The following is a 22909-nucleotide window of genomic DNA, read 5'->3' as shown; positions in this document are numbered from 1 at the left end:
CTGAATTTGAAGGGTACCAAACAAACACTCCAAGTGTCAAATCCCAGCCCTTGCCTCAGCCCCCTATATATTCCATGCCCTCATTCTCCGATTCCACTTCCTGCCGGAAGTGTCTACAAGGCACCATATAGTGCAGTATGGGCACATATGTATCAGCCTCAAAGTGAATAAACCAGCCATGGTTGAGTGCCATACTAACAAAATTAGCTGGGGTAACATAAGTAACCCAGATCTCATTCAACGCTAGCTTGTGGCTGCATAGTGCTCACAGAAACATTCTGCAAGTCCTTTATAAATTCAGCTGTTTGTAACATCCCAAGACACTGCTCTCCAATTCAAACCCCCAAACCTTTCTCATCTTACTTAGATGGAAAAACTCACATATTTACACTGGTTTCCTGTCTGTGTAGTTATCCAAATACACTTTATTCCCCTTAAGTAAAATATCACGTCCACAAATTTACCCCTTTATTCTATTACACCAAAAAATAAAGTTGCAATTTTACAGAGAGTCCTCAAAGTTTTCATTCACTTGAAATTAAAAGACTAGCTCACATTTCTGCAGTTACTGAGAAATATAAGAAGAGGAAATTACAAATGAAGTAATTTCAAATGGAAAAGAAATAGCTCAGTGCCAAATTCTACCATCCTCAGTGAACTTCCAGTGAAAGTTGTGCTTGCATAAGGACCACAGAATTTGGCCCTTGGTAATAAGCAGGTTTCATAAAATGTACATGTCATATTTGTGGTGAGAGAACTAGTTTCCATGGTCAGGCTGAGTTCCCAGATTTCTTAGTTATGCTTCGATAGCAAATCTTCCCCAAGTCAGTTATCTTATTATGCTACAGCATCAGCCCTTATTTTCTTCAAACTGCACTTAATATTTTGCATAAATAAGTGCGGTAAATTTTGCGTAAATTCTGCAATATTAGCCAAACACTCAAGATGACCCCAAACTGTTCTTACTAAACCAAGCATGTTACAACCTATCTAAAATTGTTGTACACAGCCACACAAGCCTTTGAGTACTCTTACAAACAGCCCTGAGAGCTAAAGCCACAAAGAAACATACACTTTTCCCTTAGTGAACTTGCATTAAAATTTCTATAATTTTTCGTGATAGTCTGAACTATTTTTCAGAAGCAGCAACTATTTCTTTGTCAGACACTCCTCATTTAGAGCATTTCTCTAGTGTTATACTACTAGTAGGGTTTTTTTTTCCAAATCCCAAAATACCACATCTCACAGAGGGTCAGGATACGCATGTTGGAAAAAAAAAAATTCTAGAAGGACGGAGGAGTGAAAGAACCATCAAATGATGAATAACTAGAGACCATAAAGTTAACTATATGAACTAAATGGGAGAGATCAGATTGACTGTTTCTGTTCAGTGCAAATCAAACCTTTAAAATTCAAAAGACTATGACATTAATGCATTTTTATTATTCTGAATATCCCATCTCTGTGTAGAGTGGTCTGTTTCTATGAACTGAACAGCTTATTTTCTAGGTGACAGCTGTACATATATATTAAGCAGACGGTCCCACAAATGTCCAAATGTCATTGTTGACATAAAGATTAACCTGGGATAGTGTCAAAATAGTAACACTGAGTTCAGGAGGAAAATTGCTTCCCACGGATGTTCTTCCAAAAATTTCAGCTTTTTTGCTTACATCTGCAAGTAAACATGTGTCTGGGGATGAAGAGAAGGAGCAGACCTTGGGAGCCTGCTCTCCAGAGGCCCACGGTGGAGGGCGAGTTACAGGGGGAGGTTATGAGAGGCCACCTTAGGCTTGGCCAGCGCTGGGCTGTGGTCCCTGTCTCTGCACAGGACATCTGAGGAAGTGACATGAAGAAACAGCATGGGGAACATGGGTCAGGTAGGCAGGAGTACGGGGCAGGATCTCTCTTGTCCCAGCAAGATGGGACTGGCAGAGAACTATGAGCAGGTTTCCTATCCCACTCACCAATGCTTGTTTGTGGCTTATCACCACAGAAAATATTATGATATTTGTAATTTGTCAGTTTAGCCCTTTCAGTGTTTTTCTCTCCCCATCCAGGAGAAGGGGGTTGAAAAATAATGGCCATGTGCAGCAACACAAGTAGAAGAAAGGAAACAAAATGCAGGAAGGTGAGAGAGAGAGGGAGGGAGAAATACCATTTAAACTGACAATTTGTACTTTTCCACATCTGGATAACCAGCAAAGAGAGGACAATAAACCTCTTTCGATGAACTCATCGTAAGTCACTCATTCCCCTAACTTGTGCGAATGCTTCCAAGCTATAAAGTCTTCCACAAGGGATGCAAAGACTGCTTTCACTTTCACCTTGGTCTACACATGCACCCTTGGAAGAAGGGAGCACCACATGCTATCTTCATCCACCTTGTCCCGGGGAATGGGGAAGGTAAGATGTTTTGGCTGCCTGTAATCCCAAACACATGGCACCGTCTGTTCTGGTACATGTTCAGCTCTCCACACTGCAGTGGGACACCAGGATGAGTGGGGAATGATCAGAGTACATAGACTGAAGTAGTAAGAGAAAAAAAACCATGGAAGGAAACTTGAGAAGGAACTTAAGTTTTTCAACAAAGCTCAGGAAAAGATGATGCTATTGGAAATTATCTTGGTTCTGTGGTACTGTGTGGCTCACAGCAGAAATTAGAAATAGGAGAACGTGTTCAGCACACCATCCACATATTGTTTGAAGCTTTAATGGTTTCTGGGTCCTGTCTGCACCATGGTTAGCACAGCATATAGTAAAATGATCATTCAGAAAACAGGAACTCAAAGGTTTTTGCCAGCATTAAAATATCAAAATTATATGCTAGAAAACTAACAACAAACTTAAGCAAAAACCCCAGAGATACACTTCGCTAAAATGAAAAAAAAAAGATTAAATTTAAATAAAATTAATCTAAATGACTAATCAAGACTCATAGTGCAGGCAGTTTACCATCTTTTGCGGTAAATTAAACACATCATTATCCCGAAAATTGGAAACGATTTAACAGAAATGGAATTTTTGCCTCACTGAAACGTGTTGCTTTGCAACAAAGCGGATTTCACTTCTCCAGTCAAACACTCAGTGAATGAGTCCCAGGACTAGGAGTTGTATGTGTTATTACAGAGCATTAACTTTTTCACTCAAGTAAACAAGGCCTTTCTCACAATAAAGTGGCCAATCTTTCTAAATGCATTTAAATGCAAACAGAGTGTGCTGAGCCTCACACAACTGGTGAGTTTTAAAATAAATATGGAGCGAGATTAAATGAAAATGCAACTAGCTTCCATTACACTTTGAATTTTTAGTGCACACGAAGCTTGATTTGGAACATGGTTGACTTTAACTTATTTTCTAAGAATACAAAAGTAACTGTGCATGTGAAATGAGAAAAAGAAGTAGTTCTTTTTACAAGATTGCACCACAAATATTCATCCTGGCTGGGTATGTTGACTGTGCTTTGTTTTCTTCTTACTCAATTTTTCACCACAGGCTTCCAAGCTAAGTCTTAAAAAAACTGGTGAGTCTAGATTATTTTGAGACAAAAGCTGAAATAAGTAGCTAATAAACAAAGATAATAACAAGCTTAGAAGAAAGCCCTACTCTCTCAGTTCAGTAGGTGACTGGTGAATGAGACCATGCAGGAACTCAGATTTTCAAAATTTCTGAGTGTGTCAAATCAGAGTTTTTCTCATATTTAGGTACAAAGTAGCAGTTGTTGCCAAAGCTGATTTAACAGAACTTCTACTTCAAACCCCAAGGGAATAGATAGACAACTGGGACAGATCTGCACTTTTGCAAGGACTATATAACAAGGAAAAAAAAAGGGATTTTCCATACTGCATCAGATATTATAAAAGTCATTATCATCCCTCATCTGGCAGTCTAACTAAGTTGGGAGAAAGCAGAACTAGATTTGAGAACATAAGACATCAAAAGTAAAGAAAAAATAAAAATAATCACTAGACCGGAGTTCAACCTTGCTCAAGCATGTCCACTCTGATGCATGTGCACAAACACAGATGCTCACACCTGTTTGGAGAGTGTAAAAGAAAACCTTGTCCCAAATAGTGATGCAAGATTGGATCTCTCATCTGGTTTTATCCACATGGGTTTTAAATTTGGATACCAAAATTCCTTACTGGCTTCATCCTATGAATTCATTAAGCTCTGGAGCTTCACAACAGGGACAACATTACATTGGAATACATTTAAATATGCTGTTGAAAGGATGGGACTTGCAGGCACACAGAGCCAGTTTCAAGTCCTCTGGTGTATATACACATTTTCCTGTTCTCATTCTCTTCCTCTGACCAGGAGGAGTTACCTGCAGCTGTTTACCCAGAGAGGGGAAAAAAAATGCTGTAGCACTGTTACAGAGCTGTACTTACTGGAATGAGACACAGACTGAGAACAAAACACGTGCAATAAAGCAAAAGTATAGTATATATTTATCACAACTTCAGATTGTTCCATATAATAATCTCTTTTGGCACATGCACATTATCATAAATATCATTTACACATCTGAAAGGTGGTAGGTAATATAGGTAATATATTCCTCCTGTTCACAATTTTTTCCCAGTGCTGCTTTTGTCTAGTAAATTTTAAAATGTACAAAGGAAAGGCTAGAAGAGTCCTGCTCTGCTGCCCATGGCATAAGCTGGATACAGGGATGCTGACATAAGCAGATGGCAGTGAGAGCCTCATGGTTGTCAGGTTTCCTTCTCCTTCCATGAAAAGCACAAGCATTAATCCCAGGTGCCATAAACCCCTTGACACACACTTGTCATCTATCAACATCAAAGGTACAGGTCATCAGAGATGGTGCTCAGAAATGACACACAGGTACCGCAGGTTTCTTAGCCAGAAATGCATTTATTTCCAGAGCAAGAAGTTGCCTTCCACCAAATACATTTCAAAAAAAGAATATTTACAGAAAATGCTGAATATAATGTTCATACCAACACCTAGCAAATGACTGATTATAACAGTACAAAGAAGAAATTCTTTCCTATGAGGGTGGTGAGACACTGGCACAGGTTGCCCAGAAAAGTTGTAGATTCCTCATCCCTGGAAGTGTGCAAGGCCAGTTTGGATGGGGCTTGGAGCAATCTGGTCTAGTGGAAGGTGTCCCTGCTTGATGAGTTTTAAGGTCCCTTCCAACCCAAACCATTTTATGATCTGTGCCCATGTGGGAGGGTGAGCATAGCCACGTGCTCCACTAAGGCCTCTTGTGAGCCAAGTGAGATTTCAAGAAAGAGGAACTGCAACTTAAAAGAAAGGCAGAGCCATTTAAAAAAATATTTTCTTAAAACCACAAAATTACTCCTCCTTGTTATAAGTTATTGCTGTAAACAAAAAAAAAACCAGAAAAGCTGGCTCCTGCAGGGACTGCTGACTAAGGTAATTTTTGATGGCTTGTGACTCCTGAATATCCCACAGCGAAATTCCTGTAATGTACAATTTTGAATTACGCTTTAAAAACACCCTGTATAAATAGAGAAGATTAACCAGCAGGATAACTGTTCAGACCATATGTGCATGTTTTACTTGTTTTATCCTTGCAATTAAGGCTTCCTGAAATTGTATTTGAAGATTGAGGGAGAAGACTTACAATTTATAAGGTGTAACACTTTATTTTAAAAATGGTTTAAGATCACCAAGACTGGGAAAATCTCAGTATTTCTCAAAGGCTGATAAACTGCACAGCAGAACAACTACTCTAGGTATTCTTCTGCAAAAGAGATTACATTCAGTCAAATCATTAGCACCCTCAAAAGGGAATTTCATAGAAAAAAGATGTAGGTAAAAGGACAATAATTTAAAATTAATTTTCATTTAAAAGTTCCAAACTAATCAGAGCAAGAAGGATGAATGAAGAAATAAGAGAGGAAGCGTAACACCTGAAAGTTTACAAACAGAAAATCTTTTCTTCTCTGAAACTTTTGATTGTTTACCAAATCCTACATATTAAGCATTATATTCTAGTTTGTCTCCCAGTTTGAATAAATGTACCTGAACCTTTTTTCCAAAGACATATACCTGTTTTTTTTACCCCCAAAACTAGTTTGAGTTGGTTTAAAAGCTGAAGTTCTATCCATTATTTTAACCTGACTGAAAATCTTTCATTGTTTTCAAAGTCATTTCAACTTGAGCTGGCCAGCCTGAGCCCTTTGCCAACCTTTCACTTGGATTTAGTCCGGAGACTCTCACTGGACTATTTTGAAAACAGTGATCTAATAATGAAAGTTTAAGACCAAACAGAAGACTAAATCCCTGAAATGGTATTCTGGGGCTGTATTGTGCATCTCATGGGGCAGTTCTCTGAAGGGATGGGCTAAAGTCCTCATCTCCTTTGGAGAGTAAATGTGTCATATCATATAGACATAGATACACTCTCTTCCCTGACAATTACTCTTTAGGGGACATCAGACTGACATAGATACACTCTCTTCCCTGACAATTACTCTTTAGGGGACATCAGACTGACTTTGCATAAACCCAGTTTTTGGAGCTTTTGCCTTCTAGAGAAAAATTTAACAGTGCTAACAGTTTCTAGGCTCCATGGTAGGGTAAGACCCTGCTATTAGATTCCCACAACCACAAAATGCCACCCTCAATCCTCCTCTTTCCTGATTTTAGATGACGGTAAGACAACATGAACACTATGAACTCATTGATGAGTGTCGCCATTTCAGTTCTCCTGCTGCACGATTTAGAAATGAATTAAAAAGTCACGCAGAACTACTAAAACAATAGTTTTAGGACCAGTATTAAAAGAGCAAAAATAATAAAACTAGTAAAATAGTAAACCAGTAAAACTAGTCTCAAATAGATAGCACTGACATGAGGAAGAGCTTCCACAAGGACAAGGAAATAAATGGAGCTGGGACAGAACCCAAAATTCATTTTGAAACAGCTGTGCCATAAAACAAGACCATAGAAGAGAGCAATCATTCTGTAAACTGCTAAGCAGCAAGGTAAGCACACAGCAGTTTCATTTAGTTCACTGAAGCCTGAAGTGATGGGTATATTTAGACATTGTACAGACAGCATGCAGGACAGGATACTTCTAACTGAAATTTGTGAGTTGCTTGTTTGTTTTGACAGTACCAAAATTTAACAAGAGCTAAATTAGTTTTAAAAATAATAATCATTCTTTTCAGGCAACATTTTTTTACAACGTAGACTCCATGTTAAGCAGACACACAGTGTCTGCTAAGAAAACAGGATGAGTACAAATGTCTTCAAGCCCAGTCACATAAATCTCACATAGTGTTGAGTCTCAAGACTTTCTTAACATTACTAAAAAATACAGTTGTCCTTTAGTTGTCACCCCAAACAGGGAAACATCTTCAAACGTGTTAAAAAACAATACAGCTACATTGTCAGGTTTCATTTGATTTTAGGATTGAAGGGAACCAAAAGCCTAGCTCAGAAGAGAATTCCTGAAAAGGATATAACCTCCCTATTTGGTTGCCCTCCTACATTCTTGAAGGAAAGAATGCATAAGTTGGAGACCAACATTTCCTAAAGAAAAAACATATGGTTGTTTTTCATCCAAGTCAGGGATGTATACAAAGAACAGCTAACTAAATATAATAATCAGTCCACTGATTCATTTCTTTCAGGACTATTTATCTAAATCAGTAAATAGATTATTTAAGAAAATAAAATAAAAAAACGCCACAGGAACACAGTTTCTAATTAGAAACATCACATTTTGATTTTGGTTATATTGTGGCAACATGCCATTCTGACCAACCAAATCAAGAGATGGTGGCTGCAGTTTATTTAAACAGTAGTCCTGGGCAGTGAGCAGGTTTCCAGATGTGCTATCCACATCCCTGCAATCAATAAATAAAAGGAGGAGGACTGTTGGAATGCTAACATTTGTCCTGAAAATTGCTCAAAGAGTTAAAGACATGGATGATAAAAGCAGCTGCACCAGTTCTTGTCATGCTGCCAGAGTTTAATGTTTACCCAGTGCTGCATCCCCTCCAGATGGAGTGAAAAAAAAACCATAGAAAGTCTCTTTTCCCAACCATTTTGCCATGAAGAAAGGTAGAGCAAAGCAGACCAGATTTATGTGGTAGAAACAGACCCATGAAGACACATTCAGACAGTTGTGTGTAGGTTTCTTGGTGCTTATATTAGCAGACATTCTGGGGGAGCATCTGCAATCCAAACACTACCCTGTTATTCCACAGTCCATCATTTTGCCTGTCGCTATATTTATAATTCATGCACTCTGGTCTTACAGCTTGTGCTGCAAGAGGGGCTCTGAAATGGGATGGCTGAATTTTGGGGTTGAATTATGTTTTATTTGTCGACCAAAGTCACAGGTGTACAGTTCTGGAAGATGCTGAATGCTCCTAGTGATGGACGCTTTGCACGTCCTCATAAATCCCCACTGCTTGGAGTAGCAGTCTAGTGTCCAAGACCCATCAGTAGTGAGAGTAGGGTGGAAGTGCAGAAGTGAGGGAAGAGTGATGATAAACTCAGGTTGAAATCAGAAACCTTCATGCAGACTGTCCTGTGGAAACTGGGCACGAAGCAGGCTGCATGGCCACAAATCACTGAGCCAAGCGCCAGCAAACGTTTTGTCATTCTTTTTCCTCCCCCAGGGCAGAGGGAAGACCCTCTGCTGACCCAGGATCTACCCTGAGGACCAGGCAGAGGATTAGCAGGAAAGGCCAAGGAATAGTTGGGCCAGAGCCAGGACAATGCATATATCATGATTGACTTCTCTGGGCCCGAGGGGAGCTCTTGCTTGGGAAAGCATTTCTTCAACAACTGCCCGAATTTCCACTGCTGGAGCATGTGGTCTCACCAGTGGTCCCCCACCTGACCTGTTCAGTATGTTTATGAGCAGCTCAGCTCTTAATAACTCAACAATTCTTCTCACATGCCCAGGATGGAGATCTGGGCTCTGAAAGAGCATGTCTGTACATAGTCAAAAAGCGCAGAGATCTCTGAGCCGGTGCAGGTACTATATCCCATGCAGCCCTTCTGGCTCCACACTTTACCATGTCCTAATCCTTCACTGGCTATTGGACTCAGTGTACCTACTGCCAATACATGCTATAAAACCTATAAGGTATATTGGATTGACACCTTGAGATAAAAATAATCAAAAATTAAAGATCATCCTTCTTCCATCAACTTCCCCTACACAGTCTAAGGTAGCACTGCAACAACCTACAGTCACAACTTGATGAAGTGAAAATAAACACAAGAAATGTTAAGAAATCCTTGATTATGGATAAGGAGATCAGGAAGACCACCAAAACTAAGTTGGGAATCCATTAGTTCTTGTGTCTAAAGGTGCTTCTAACTATGTATTGTGTCTGCTTCCTTGAAAGAACAGGAAGAGTTGGCATAGACCTCTGTAGGAGCAGGATATCATGTTTGAATAGTTTAAACCAGCCAGTGTAGCCTATAAAAATTGAGATGCAGAGCCTAAGAAAGATGGGAAGTGAATTGGACAGACAGAATTTTGCTCTTGATGTGCCACCCAGACTTTTCCACAGTTAACTGCATCTGGATGCATCCCATGATTTTTATCTGTAAAAAAACCCCAAACCTTAAGTATGATGCACCATATATGGCAAGACTGTTGCTTGGGCTGCTAAAGACAACTTGGAAGACTGTTTATTACAGCAAATAAAAGCCAACATCAAAGTGCAAAGGATAATAACCTTTTCCTTGACTCATTTTCAAAGATAATATGGACGTGGAGATTTTCAGACAAGTCTCCTTTCTTCAACAATTTGGCAGGCACAGTCTCCCTACAGAAGAACACTACCTGTTTTGCATTTATGTTTCTGGACGAATTGTGTCTATGCAAAATCCTTCTTTCTAAGAATTATCAAACCAACACAAACTAAGACACTAAAGAAGTAGTTACATCAGACAAAGAGCTTGATATGTCTATGGGAGTTTCTTTTATAAACATTTAAGAGCCACTCAAGAACATAAATACTCTAAACATTGTTCTTATCCATTTCAAGATTGTGTCATTGACATCTTTTTGCTAATATGGCAAGAAATACCTCAGTTAATGAAACAGGCACTGAGTAGCAACAGTCAGTGTGGTACCACCTGGATATCTACTGTGTCTATGGCTCATATCCTGCTTCCATGAAATCAAGGTAACTTCTGACATTGACTTCTACTGAAGACTTCTACTTTCCTGTGATGCTTTAGCTTAGATAAATCACAACTAATATATTTTTCAAGGTATTCTTTGATGGCATGAATTTAGAGGAAGTCTTCAGTGTAATCACAAGATGATAACTAACATTATTCACTGGGCTGGTGGAAAACTATCTCAAATCACACCATCTGTGTGTCAGACTAATCACAATCTGATTAGTCAGATTGTAAACTTAAGCACATTGGAATTTTAGCCTAAAGTTACTACTGAACAGCTGCTTCTGAACACACTAGTGCTTTTTAACACTGATAGGAGGGCATAATACCTTGTGAGTTAGCTTTATAAGAACACAGTAAATCTAAAAAAGAAGCACCATACAGTGTTTAATCAGTGTAATATCTACATGTTTAAGCACAGGAACTCATTAAACATGTTGCTGTTCTTGTCAGCCACTTTATGGCAAAGGTCCCATGCACACTTCATGTATTAACATCTCCCCAGAGATCTCCCAACACAACTAAATATTTTCATTTGGGACTGTTGGATTTAACTGTTGGTTAAATCTCTGGATTTCATATTTTTTTAGGAACCACAGCCTAGGACAAGAGTATGCTCTTGTCAGACTTGTGGCTTATATGTGGTGTGAGCTGTAGGCTAGAGCAGACTTCTACTCCCCTCTCGCTTCCAAGAAGGACAATAATTGTTGGCTGCATGACACCCTTTATCAGTTCAGCCTTTAGGTATACTGTATGTAGAGTGAATACCTTCTGTACAGTCTTCATTGACTTCTGCCAGCTTGGACTGAGAGAACAAACAGACATCAAGGATCTGCTATTCCTTACAAATCCACCCACAGCTTCTGAAGGAACATACCCAAGCCCAAGCAAGTCCAAGTCACAAGTGAGCATTTTGCGGCTTTAGAGTAATGGAAAGCCAGTGCAAAAACCATAAAGCATACAGTATCTCTAGCCAAAGTACAAGACAAATGATATGTCAAGTCCTAAAACTGTGTTTCTCAGCTTCAGCTGAGACTGTGGAATACCTGAGCACTGCTGCAATAGGAAAATAGAAACCATAGATACTGTCACTGACACAAGATACTGCACACAGGATGGCAGAAACCAAAACTGTATTCACTTGTCAACAAGTCGGGTTTGGTTCTATTTTTACTATTAGAAATTAAGAACAAGTTCTGCAGTAAATTAAATCCATCAAACCATGGGAGACTGGAGATCAGTCCAGAATATGATGCAGGATGTCTTTGTTATTAATATTCATACCAAAATCTGAACCCAAAATTTTGTGCTTGAACACCTCAAGTGAAAGCAATTAATCTTTGTAACAAGACTTTACATTCTGTTTTAAAATGAGGAGACTTGGAATACATTTGGCATTGTGGAGCAAACGTAAGACAGGATGCTAAGCAAAGTAGAAAATGAAAATGTTGAAATGTAAGTTCTCATTACTTTTCAGGGGTAAGATTTCAGTAAGATTAACTGGGTAGTCCATAGTTGTTTTCTAACTGTTCATATGATCTCTCTGCTCATTTCTGATGCCAACATTATATTGCTGCTTCTATTGGGTTTTTTGTTGCCATCCATGAGGCTCTTATGACTTAGGCAGGACCACTTACTGCTGCAGGGCAAAAATCAGCCTATCTAAATCTTTACTGAGTACTACTGATAGCAGACAACTGGAGATAAGAATAAAATCCTGATTTCCAGAAACCAAATTCCCTTTGACATCAGGTGAGCTCAGGTCTCCCCACAGAGATCTCCATTCAACTCAGCTATGAATCTCTATCCACTTAAGTTTCAGACCATCATGAAAACATCTCTTGTCTCCACAGAGTGCAATTTTTTCAACAAGATCTCAGTAGAGGAGACTTTTTGTTTGCCTTACCTGCATCAGCTGCTGTGATCAGTAGCATGTACTGCTCCTTTGCCTCCCGGTCCAGGCTCCGGACCAAACGCAGCTCTCCACTGCCCGAGAGAGTAAAGGCTCCTTCTTCATTGCCAGCCACCAGCACATAAGTCAGTTTGCTGTTCAGGCCCTGATCATCATCCCTTGCTACAACCTACAAAAGCAATGCAAACAAAAGGACTGATGAGCACAGCATCTGTAAAATTTTACTGGGGTAGAGGAAATATTCTCTTTGATAATAATCCAAATTATCAGAATCCAAATGCTTTATGTATAAATTAGCTGTAATTGTAAAAAATTACTTAACACTGTGGTGATGGACTTAAAAGAATAGTTTGAAAATACTAAATAGTTGATTACTTATTTTTCTCAAGGAAAACTTCTTCACAGTAAAACTGTGTTGGGGCTCAGAGAAAACCACAGATAACATGGTTTAGGCTGAGCTCCATATGAAAGCAAGCACTGCACGTCCTGCTGTCTGAATCCATTTAGTGCTCTCTCAGTGTTTGGCATAGAGCCTCATCCTATGTAGGCAATGATCAGATTGAGAGATTTGTTGCATAAAAGTTGGGAATGAGATGAGAGATAGAGCAAACTCTTAAAGTCTCAGTGAAGGCGGGAGTGTAGGTAGGGAGAACACAAACAGAACTACAAAGCACAATATAAACTTTTGGTAAAAAACCCCCATGCATACAAACAAAAAGAAAAGGAAACCAAGGACTGCAAGTTTGATTACAGTCAAGAGGCAACTTTTCAATTGTCTTGCCGCTGTTTAATTTTGGAGGAACGACACTGTTCGTTAATACCATCTAGGCATGCTATTAATTGTCAGGGATACATATTTATTGCTGAACGTACTCACCTGAAGAATAACTTTCGGGAGCGTCTCTAAATTCTCAGCAACATTCACAGAGTAGGGAGAAAGTTCAAAAGTGGGGATAAAATCATTGACATCCTTCAGAATAATACTGACTGTTGTAGTGTCAGTCCTTGGGCTGCTCCCACGGTCAGCTGACTGAACAGTCAGTGTATAGGAGGGCTTCTTCTCTCTGTCCAAAGGTTTGGCAACTGTTATCACCCCCGTCACAGAATCGATACGAAACTCATTATTGGCATCTCCACTCATGATGGCGTAACGGACCTGCCCATTTGTCCCTTCATCTCCATCCGTAGCAAACACCTGGATTAAATCCGTCCCTGTCAAAGTATTTTCCTCCACCTCTACTTTATAAAGCTTTTGGGCAAAAAGCGGGTTATTGTCATTAATGTCCAGGACTATAACAACCACATCCGCAGATGAAGAAAGGGATGGCTGGCCCTTGTCTGTGGCTACCACAGTCAGAGTGTAGTTGGACACAGCTTCTCTGTCAAGCTCCCCAGTCAGCCTCACTTCCCCATCGATAGTGCCAATGCTGAATTTGTTTCCCAGAGGCCGGAGCAGACTGTATTCAATGTAGCTGTTGGGACCACTGTCAGGATCGGTTGCCTGTGCTTTGAACACAACTGTATCTATCGGTGTGTTTTCCGGGACGTAGGTCAGCTTAGGGGAGATAAAGGTTGGAGGGCTGTCGTTCACATCCAGCAGAATAATTGAAACTTGGGCTGTGCTTGTGTACCTGGAGGCAGCGAGAGGGGCCATGTCGTGGACTTGCACGACGAGGCTGTAGAAAGACTGGCTTTCCCGATCCAAAGGCTGCCTGATGCTCAGCACCCCGCTGTTGTTGATGCCGAACTGCCCTGCGCTGTCCCCGGATGCGATGCTGAAGGACAGCTGAGAGCTGGAGCCTGGTTGGGTAAGGAGAGAAAAAGGTAGATATCATAACTTCATCCCACTGACCTAGACATGAATGTTTCTGGCCTCATTTCCACAGAAAATTTTCCTTCATTTTCCTATGGAAATGAGTACTGTGTGATGGTGTTGACTGCTGAGCCTTCTCATTACCATTTTTTAATCCATCTGCTAATTTCAGCCAAGTGTCACAGTGGAGCAGAAGCCTTTGAAATTATTATTTTCTGACGAGAGTTCAAAAGAGAGAGAGAGGGAAGGATGTTAACTGGAGAGGCTGCAGAGGGAGTGGTCATCAGGGTTTATCTCTGCATTTCATTCAGCAGGAGCTGCATGGTGGCACCATGTGTAATCTCCCCCCATCTACAATGGTTAGGGACAAAGGGTTTGAAGGTTTTTCCTTCGGAAACCAAGACGCAGTAGTTCAGCTGCTCATTGAACATCTGTTTTCCTCGTTTTCCCCGTTTTCCCCAGTTCAACTAAGCAACATTATTATTAATGTAATTATTTCATGAATTCTTCCACTCAATTAAAAAAAGCCACAATCAGAAACTCCCAAGCCTAACTGGAGCAAGCCAAGAATGAATACTGGGGAAAGGTATGCTTCCCATATATGGCATGGTATTCCAAAATATCAGATGAACAGCCCTCATCTCATGATCGAAACATAAGTGGCAATTATGGTCAAGGGAGAGATTTATCATTCTAGTAAGGGAAACACATTCTGAGTCCTGACAAGGCTGTGAAATATCCTTAAATATGCCATACAGGAAACAAATGTGTGTTACTGCTTCAATTCCAGAGTTCACTCTAAACTACTAATTTTTGGGAACATCTAATTGTGAAATTGAGTTTTCTCTCATCTATCTTACTCCTATTTTAATTAATCTCAAAAATTTCTTTTTCTTGCTTTGAGTATTCAAGACTGTGATTTCGGATCAGGAGATTACCAGACCATTACCTACTAATTTACCCCTTAGATTTGTTTTTTCATGCACAGAAACCAAGTTGCCCACTTAAGTAACTGATTGTTGTGCATTTTGTAATTTTTACTCAGAAGCTCTTTTCTCTCTGACTGAATTGCTGTGATAATAAAACTATTCCTGCATGAGATTTATTAATCTCTGCTATTTATTATGTTCAGATTGGGAAATCTAGTCTTACTTGTCTTTCCCCAGTGGCTACTCTAATTGGCATCTTTCTCTCTCTCTTCTTTTCTTGTAGGATGAATAGAATCAAACATGAAAGACAAAATATTTGAATGCAATTAAAGAAATTAATACATTTATATGTCAAATATTAGTGTTTTTCCATTACTTTGATCAAGTGAAGGATGGTGAGAGTTTAATTCTAGTCTGGTTTTTGTTCAGTTGTATTTTCAAATGACTGAAAACGGATGAAAGTCTTGATTTCAATAAAGTACTTTGTGGCAATTTTTTCAATTTTTGGAGATGAGTGGGATTTTGATCCTACTGAGGAAAATTACTTTTAAAAATACTGTCTTTTTTCCCCCAGTGTTTCCTACAGTGTTTATTCCTATAAAATTTACTCTTGCTCTTCTTTATCTCACCTCTGTGAACCTTTTCATTCCTTGTCCTTTATTCTCATAGGTTTCCTTGCTGGTAATGCTTATATATATCAAACGGTGATGCAGAAGTTACCTAAATATATCAGTGGAGCCAGGACTGTCACTTAATGAAGTATCCTTATTTTAAACACAGCATGCCAAGCTGGCACTGTGCACCTTGTCCATCCCCCCTTTCAAGGTTTGGAGCTGTTTTTTCTCAGGGAGAATGCAGGGATATCCTCTTTGCTGAACTTTGGGTTTATTTAATCTGAGGGTTAATCTGATAAAACTCTGAAAGGACAGACATGGAGCCACCAATTTCATGATAATGCTCTTTTAAAGGGTTTTGTTTCTATTTTTATTTATTTACTAATGAGACTAAACAAAAAATCCTACTTCCCCCCTGCCATTCTATAAATACCTGTAGAGATTGTCTGGGAAATGACACAGGGGTTTGCCTACAGGAATATCTTGCCATACTTTTTAACAAACAGACAAGCATATCCTTTCTTCTGAGTTTTTTCCTGCTAATTCTATGTGGAAAAAAAATAAAATCTAAATCATAAAATGAACATGTTTAAGATAACTGATTTCTTTATTGGTCTGTAAATATCCAAGAGCTGTAGCTGATATTTACTATGAATCTGTGTATGAAACAGTCCAAGCAGAGATAAACAGCTACTGTTTCCCAAGGGGTGTGTTGAACAAGAAAATGAAAATTGGACCCGTTTCACTATCACCATGTTTCTGTCTTTTATCAGTGTTTATCCTAAAACAACAGGCATATCTCATTATAAAACAATGTATTTTCAGAGCTCCTTCAAACTATGGGATCATGTAACATAAATAATCAACAAAATTATAGTTCTATTGAGTGCATTATCAGTGAGTCACAGGGGGAAGAATATAATGCTAGCTATTTCTGTACTCTAGATTAATATAAGACAACATAAGATAACAAGTTTGGGCTTGAAACAGAAACAATAGATCATAACATTTGTTGAAGTTACAGTCTTGTGGGAGAACTCAAACTGGCACGCTCTTGGAATGATATTTCTGCCCTATTAATTTTAAATCCAGCCAGTTAGAAAAGTAAGTGTGCCAAAAAATATATAAGGCAAGACATCTGACTTCTCATTGCATTGCTCCTCATATACTCATTTGCCTCCCTGATAATTGAGTGTATGATGAATGCAAAATGATATGTCAGTGCTATGATATAGTTCCCATTCACAGTGTGCAGATGGAAATTAATGTATGAGGTGCAAGAGAAAAGGAAAACAGACCCATAATGGTGAAGTGAAATTAACTTCCAAAAAGATCTGAAACCAAGCCTAGCACTCCTAATGGGAGAATAAGAAATAAAGGAGGAGATAGACACAAATCCATTTATCTCCAGGTCTGAAGGAACAATCCCTTTCCTGGTATGCATAATGCAAGTACAAGTTCCTCCTCCAACTTATGATTAGTTTACATAAAATAAAAGCTTTAATGAGAGTGGTGAGAGATCCATGCAAGAATAGCCAGTATCACCAAGGTATAATTTCTGACTTGTTGGCTTATCTCTTCTCGCTCACTTCCTCAGCTTGATCTCAAAACCAGTTGCACAATTTTTACCATGGAAAGTTCTATCTATCAGCACAAAATTTATCTCCCCACAAAAATGTTTGAGTTCAGCAACTCAGCATTTCCTGAAAAAAACAGTTTTATTGAATAATCTTGACTGGCTCAGTCATTTCACGTGCACAAATTCCTCGAAGCATGTAGGTGCTTTGTGCCTGAAGCACATTTCAGCGCGAGACACTTCCATGGGCTTTGTTGAGCCCTGTCAAGTTGAGAGGGGACAAGGTTGCTCAACGTGTCACAAAAATAACCTTCACCTGTAAAGTCATCATGAGGGTTATGAACAGTTTTGTATTAAGTCACATTGACTAATGTCTGTGGACACTTCAGAAAATGCAGTACTCTATGGAATGATGTTTATGGTCACGTTCTATAATCATTCTTGCTTGGGCACAAACTGGGGGAATGGTTAAGCCATAAGCTATAAAGATTGTACCTTTTACACCCCAACACATTAACACCTTCTAAATGACATAAATAATCCCATGATTAAAGCTTATTTTAATGAGAAATTTTCCCATAATCTCTTTTAATCAGATTCTTAACCTCCAGTATCAACACCCTGTAGATGACATTTCTCTTCACAATACACTTAAAATTTACAGGACATTCAAGATGACTTCAGATAACACCTCATATTATCACAACGTTATTTAGAATATATTATAAACTTTCAGAAGAGAAGTCTACAGGAAATCTTACGTCTAATTTAAATGTGCAACAGAAACATCAGGGGAGAAATTATTCTGTTCAACAGCTGTAACGTTCTCTAAGTGAAACACAGCTCGCAGAAGCAGTTAAAAAGCAGTATTTGACTGTATTTTTAATTTATCATAAAACAAAGTTAAGGAAGAAACCACCCACTTACACTTAATATAAAATATGAGAAAAATAATTTCTTTTTATACAGTACACTGTGAATTTAAGCATATGACAGAAACCTAGGGGTAGCCCTAAGCTCCCCTTTCAAACAAGTCTTCTAATACATTGCTAAGTTGAAACACGTGTTTATCATCAGAGATACAGAACATGAGGAAAATCTTACCGTCATCCGCATCGGTGACACTGAAGCTGAGGATAGCGGAGCCTGGGGACAGGTTCTCCATCACAGATGTGCTGTAAGAGGCCATGCTGAACACTGGTGGGTTGTCGTTGATGTCCAGGATGTTGAAGTACACTCGGATGGCCGTGAATTGGCCTCCCCCATCCTCTGCGCGGACGGTAAGGATGTAGTACTGCTGTGCTTCATAGTCCAGCGCGCGAGTCAGGTTGAAGACCCCAGTGACAGGATTGAGGAAGAAGATGCCCTCTTCATCATCCTCACTTACAGTGTACGTGATCTCCCCATTGACACCGGAGTCGTCGTCAGTGGCTAGAATGGCTGCCACTAAGGAACCTGCACGGCATGACAGGACAGCACCATCAGGCACTCTGGGGTGGTAAGAGCCAGATCATCATCAAGCATGAGAGGCATCCTCCAGTAGAAATTCAAACCTTAGTATTTATTGTATGACTGACTTACAAAAGGTTTTTCAAAGCTGAAAGGAACATCATAGTCTTGCTTTAAGGTCTACTAAAAAACCCCCAAGAAATGCCCAGGGACGTTTGCTTTTATCTTTAAATGGTATCAACTGGGGCAAAAATACCTTTTCTCCTGATAGGTATTGTCTTTCTAGGACTCAAAGGACCTTCTCATTCCTCTGAAACCTTCTAGATATTTCTTTCTAAATGCAGAAACCAAGATGTCAGTACATACCGCATATCCCAGTTCTACATTTAAGCAGTGCCTTTGCAGGGTAACTGTGGTTAGAAAACTAGAAACCTTATAGGGGTTCGTTCTTTGCTGTTTTCTGAAATTCAACTCCTTGTGAATCTGTGCCATTGTTTTCATTTCTGCATAGCTGCCCTTGCACGACTGACTAAAGTTTGGAAATCAAGTGTCACGTTTTAGTATTTCAAACACTAATTATAATTAAGATCAGCTCATTTCCAGGAAAATAGATAATTTAATTTCTTTTCCATAGAACCAGATGAACTATGTGCGTTACAGCACAGTAAGTTATTTTTAAGCACTGTGATAATGAAAACTTCTTGTATTATCAGAATGAAGAATAGTGCTACAATCCCCTTTAATCCACCTGGATATGCTGGTATCATTGACACCCATTTCATAACCTCAAGCTTTAATGTTTCTTTAACTGCAAGGGGAAGAGGGATTACTGTCTGGGATAGAGAGAGGAACCCTTGGAGGGGGAACCCTCTATTCCAGAGCTATCCAAGGGCTCATGGTCCTTCCCCTTTGGGTGTGCCTACTCTGGGACTGCTGGAGAATGGAACAGGAGAAGATGAAGTACTTCAAGCACAAAATCAGCCTACTTCTTCTTTCGCCATCCACCACTGGTAAGCTGGGTATAAGGCACTAATGTACACCCCATACATGATTAACGAGAGGAGCCTCATCTTAATGTGGAGGGAATTAGGATTGCCTGTTCCAGGGTTGTTCCTGCTAAAAGAGACCAAGCCTCAAGACTGAGCAACAAGAGAAAAGAGCATGGCTGAGGATCTACAACCAAACCACCCCGTGCTACACAGACGTCTCAGTTACTTCCAGATCAGATTCCTGAGGCACAGCTGAGTGTACTGTAATCCTTAAATGCAAACCACCATCGAATTTTGGGACAGGGACTGTGGGGCAGAGTGGAAAAGTTGGAGGCATAAGGGTAATCTTGGTTGTCCCAAACTGAGACTCCCATGCCTGTGAAAGCCTTAATAAAAGCTGGAAAGCTATCACCATGTAATTTGCATCTCCTTTGTTTATTCATATTTTAAAATAAGCTTCTAAGATGCTGCAGTTACTAATACTGGCAGATACTGCTTTTGTATTAGCAGTCTGTATAAAATCTTGGAAATATAAATAGAGTACTTTTGTTGCAAGTAATATTCATTTCTCATCTGGAGACATAATAGAGCACAGTTTTTGAAAGCTTTATTTGATGCAAATATATTCTAGCTTACAACTCAACTTTTAAGCATCAAAACACTCTTGCATATGAAACGAGCTTTAAAAGAAGGAAACAACTGAGGAGGTCAGTGATCATATTTCCATTTCCTATTTACCTGGAGTGGCATCTTCTGGGATGTCAAAGGAATACACTGGTTTGGAGAATTTGGGGATGTGGTCATTGACGTCGCTAACAGTGATGTTTATCCTCATGTCTGAGGACTGCAGGCCGTCATCGGCACGGACCAGCAGGGAGTACTTGGAGCGGCGCTCCCGGTCCAGGCGCTTGGTGGCGATCAGCTCTCCTGACTCGGGGTCAATGTGGAAGCTGTCATCCGCACCACTGATAATAGTGTACGTCACCAAGGCATTGGCTCCCTAAGGAAAAACAGAAGTGGTCAAATCAAGTTATAAGCCAGGAAAAACCACATCATAACTTTCAGTAAGACAAGAATCGTTCCAGTAACTGCACTTGGCGAATATTTTTCAGAATGGTTTCCTTTAATAAACACCCTTCCTGCCCAGTCCCTGCTTCAGTCCCACAGTAAAGACACATACGTTCACAGTTTTTATTTATGAGATGTGAACTGATGAGATTGCCCAGATATTTTTTGCTCCACTTTTCATAAAAGGATCGCATCCAATCAGTACCACAAAGATCTGATATCTGTTTTAATTCCAAGACAGCATCACCAAGCAGTGTAACATCTTAACAAGGACCAATGTTTATTCTTGTTTTATGTTCGAAGGTTAAATTAAATCCCTGGTAGTGGGATCAGCTCTGCATTTCTCGCTCTCTGGAGGCGAGATAGAGAAGGCAGGAGAGGGAGGACCTGGGGCAGCCACGCAGCAGTTCCCCCAGCCAGTACATGGCAAGAGCCGCAGCTCCCGGTCAGGAAACACTCACGAGGGTTGTGCTTGCAGCAGCCCCTCAAAGGTCAGTTTCTGCAAGGAAATACATTTACCCCTGTAAATAAAAAGCCCCCAAGTGACAAATCATGTGTCATTAAAATCACACTTCTGATCTTTCGGGTTGTGCTGGAAGTCAAAAGCTTTTGGGTCAAAAAACCTCACTTGTCCTTGGAAAAAAAGGATTCATGTGGACTTTGATCATTTTGGTTGAAAGGAAAATTAGGGAAAAATAATGTTATGTAGAAAAATGCCATGTTCTTTTTTTTCCAAGACAGGCTTAAGGGCTCTAAAGCTGGTGACATGTAACATGGGATACACGTACCTATACCCTGTGAGCTGCTGATGCCTGACAATGTGTTTTGGTGGGTGAGCAGATATTTACTGTGCCCTCCTCTGGTGCCAGGCCAGAGCTAAGGTGTCACATTTGAAACCTGCTGCCGGCACAAAAGTGGCACTTCTGAGTTGAACAACAGATCAAAGAGATCAGGGAGAGAGAAATTCTATAACTGTTCCAAACGCTCTTGCCTAAAAAAGCAAATTAAGAGAGATAAACACCTGCTCGTATTTGTGAGAGGAGAGACAAGTGTTAGTTACCTGACCTTACCAGACTGCCAAACTTTCTCTCTGGGGTGTTGTTTCAAAGAGTTGGACTGAGCTAACTGATAAAATGAAATTTAGAAAGAAAACAGGCTTGTGCAGGTGCCCAGCCCTGACGAGCTGCATGCAGCACTTCAGTTGTGTGCTCAGGTGTACCTAGGGGATGTCACACACTTTCCTCCAATTGTGTGGCTTAGCAAAAACATCTGATCAGAATTTCAGATTTCAGGTCAGAGGTGACCACATTCTTCACCCCTTGTTTGACCAGCCAGAGTCCTTCTAAGAGAGTGCAGCTATAACCACAGCCACCTGCAATACTGGTTTATACACAACCTAGGTGAGAAGTAAAACAAAACACAGACATGTAAAACCTACTAAAAAGCTGTAGAGAAATTTCCTAACAACAAGTGACTTTAAATAGTGTTAGAAGCTGCTGGAATTGTTAAAGCTTTTGGTATCACTTAGCACCTAAAGAATGTCTTTATATCTTTTCTCAGATCTCTATGATGCCCTTATAGCAGACAAGGATCTGAAATTTGCTGCCTTCATACTATCATTATAAAATATTACTAAGAGATGTTCTTGTACACCTCTCAGCCATGTAAGGGTTCTGATATCCTTTGGAAGCAAAATCTTTGATTCTGAAAGTGTGAATGTCATGTGAATGTCTGAAAGCGTAATGTCGCAGGAAGATGATATGAAAAACAAAGAGCACTCACTGTGCTCTCAGCTTTAGAGAAGGGGGAAAAAAAGGTAAGTATCTTGACCCTAAACTGCACACAGCTAAGAAAACTTCAGCTCTTCATAATGAGTTTGAGTTACAAACATTCTCATAGGGAAACTGAAATCCTTCCTTTTTATAGAAAAGATTGACTAGTTTCTCTCTGAGGTAACAAATCGCTTCCCACTGGACGGAGTGCTTCAGGATGGATAATACATGAGACACAATCTAGGAATTGTCAAAAAGAGGCTGGAGCATTGCTAAAATCTTAGATATACTTGTCATAACATACCAGAGAGTGGTAGTTCAATATTTATTTCTTCCTAAAATAAATACAAACAGCTAGAATTTTTGTTACAGATGTGCATCTTTCCAAAATCTTGGGTTTTGTCTGTATATAAGGCTACTCCCAGAAAATAAAGGGAAGAACAAAAAATTCACGGTCACATTTGTACCATTCCTATGGGTGTTCCAGTGGTTCCCTCTGCAGCAGTAAGATTAAGTACACCAATTAACAATCACAGGAAGACTAACCAAGCTAACGGAAAAAAGGACAGGAATAAAATTCTCTTGAGGAGGTTGAATTACCCTATTATTTGAATGCAAGAACTGCT

General features: G+C 39.7%; 1 protein-coding gene across 1 annotated transcript in view; it reads right to left on the bottom strand.

The window, feature by feature from the left end:
- Window positions 1–22909, bottom strand: part of FAT4 (FAT atypical cadherin 4) — a 129298-nt gene that overhangs the window by 39572 nt on the left and 66817 nt on the right. Inside the window, exons 3-6 of the mRNA XM_027659006.1 lie at window positions 20182–20443; window positions 18110–18460; window positions 12951–13873; window positions 12068–12242 (exon numbers count right to left, since the gene is read on the bottom strand). Coding sequence (XP_027514807.1) covers window positions 12068–12242; window positions 12951–13873; window positions 18110–18460; window positions 20182–20443 — 1711 coding nt within the window. The remainder of the gene's footprint in view (window positions 1–12067; window positions 12243–12950; window positions 13874–18109; window positions 18461–20181; window positions 20444–22909) is intronic.

This window comes from Corapipo altera, unplaced genomic scaffold (assembly GCF_003945725.1).
Source record: "Corapipo altera isolate COAL_440 unplaced genomic scaffold, ASM394572v1 255, whole genome shotgun sequence".
Lineage (NCBI taxonomy): Eukaryota > Metazoa > Chordata > Aves > Passeriformes > Pipridae > Corapipo > Corapipo altera.
The sequence above is the reverse complement of the archived record's forward strand: the minus strand, read 5'-3'. Positions and strand labels throughout refer to the sequence as shown.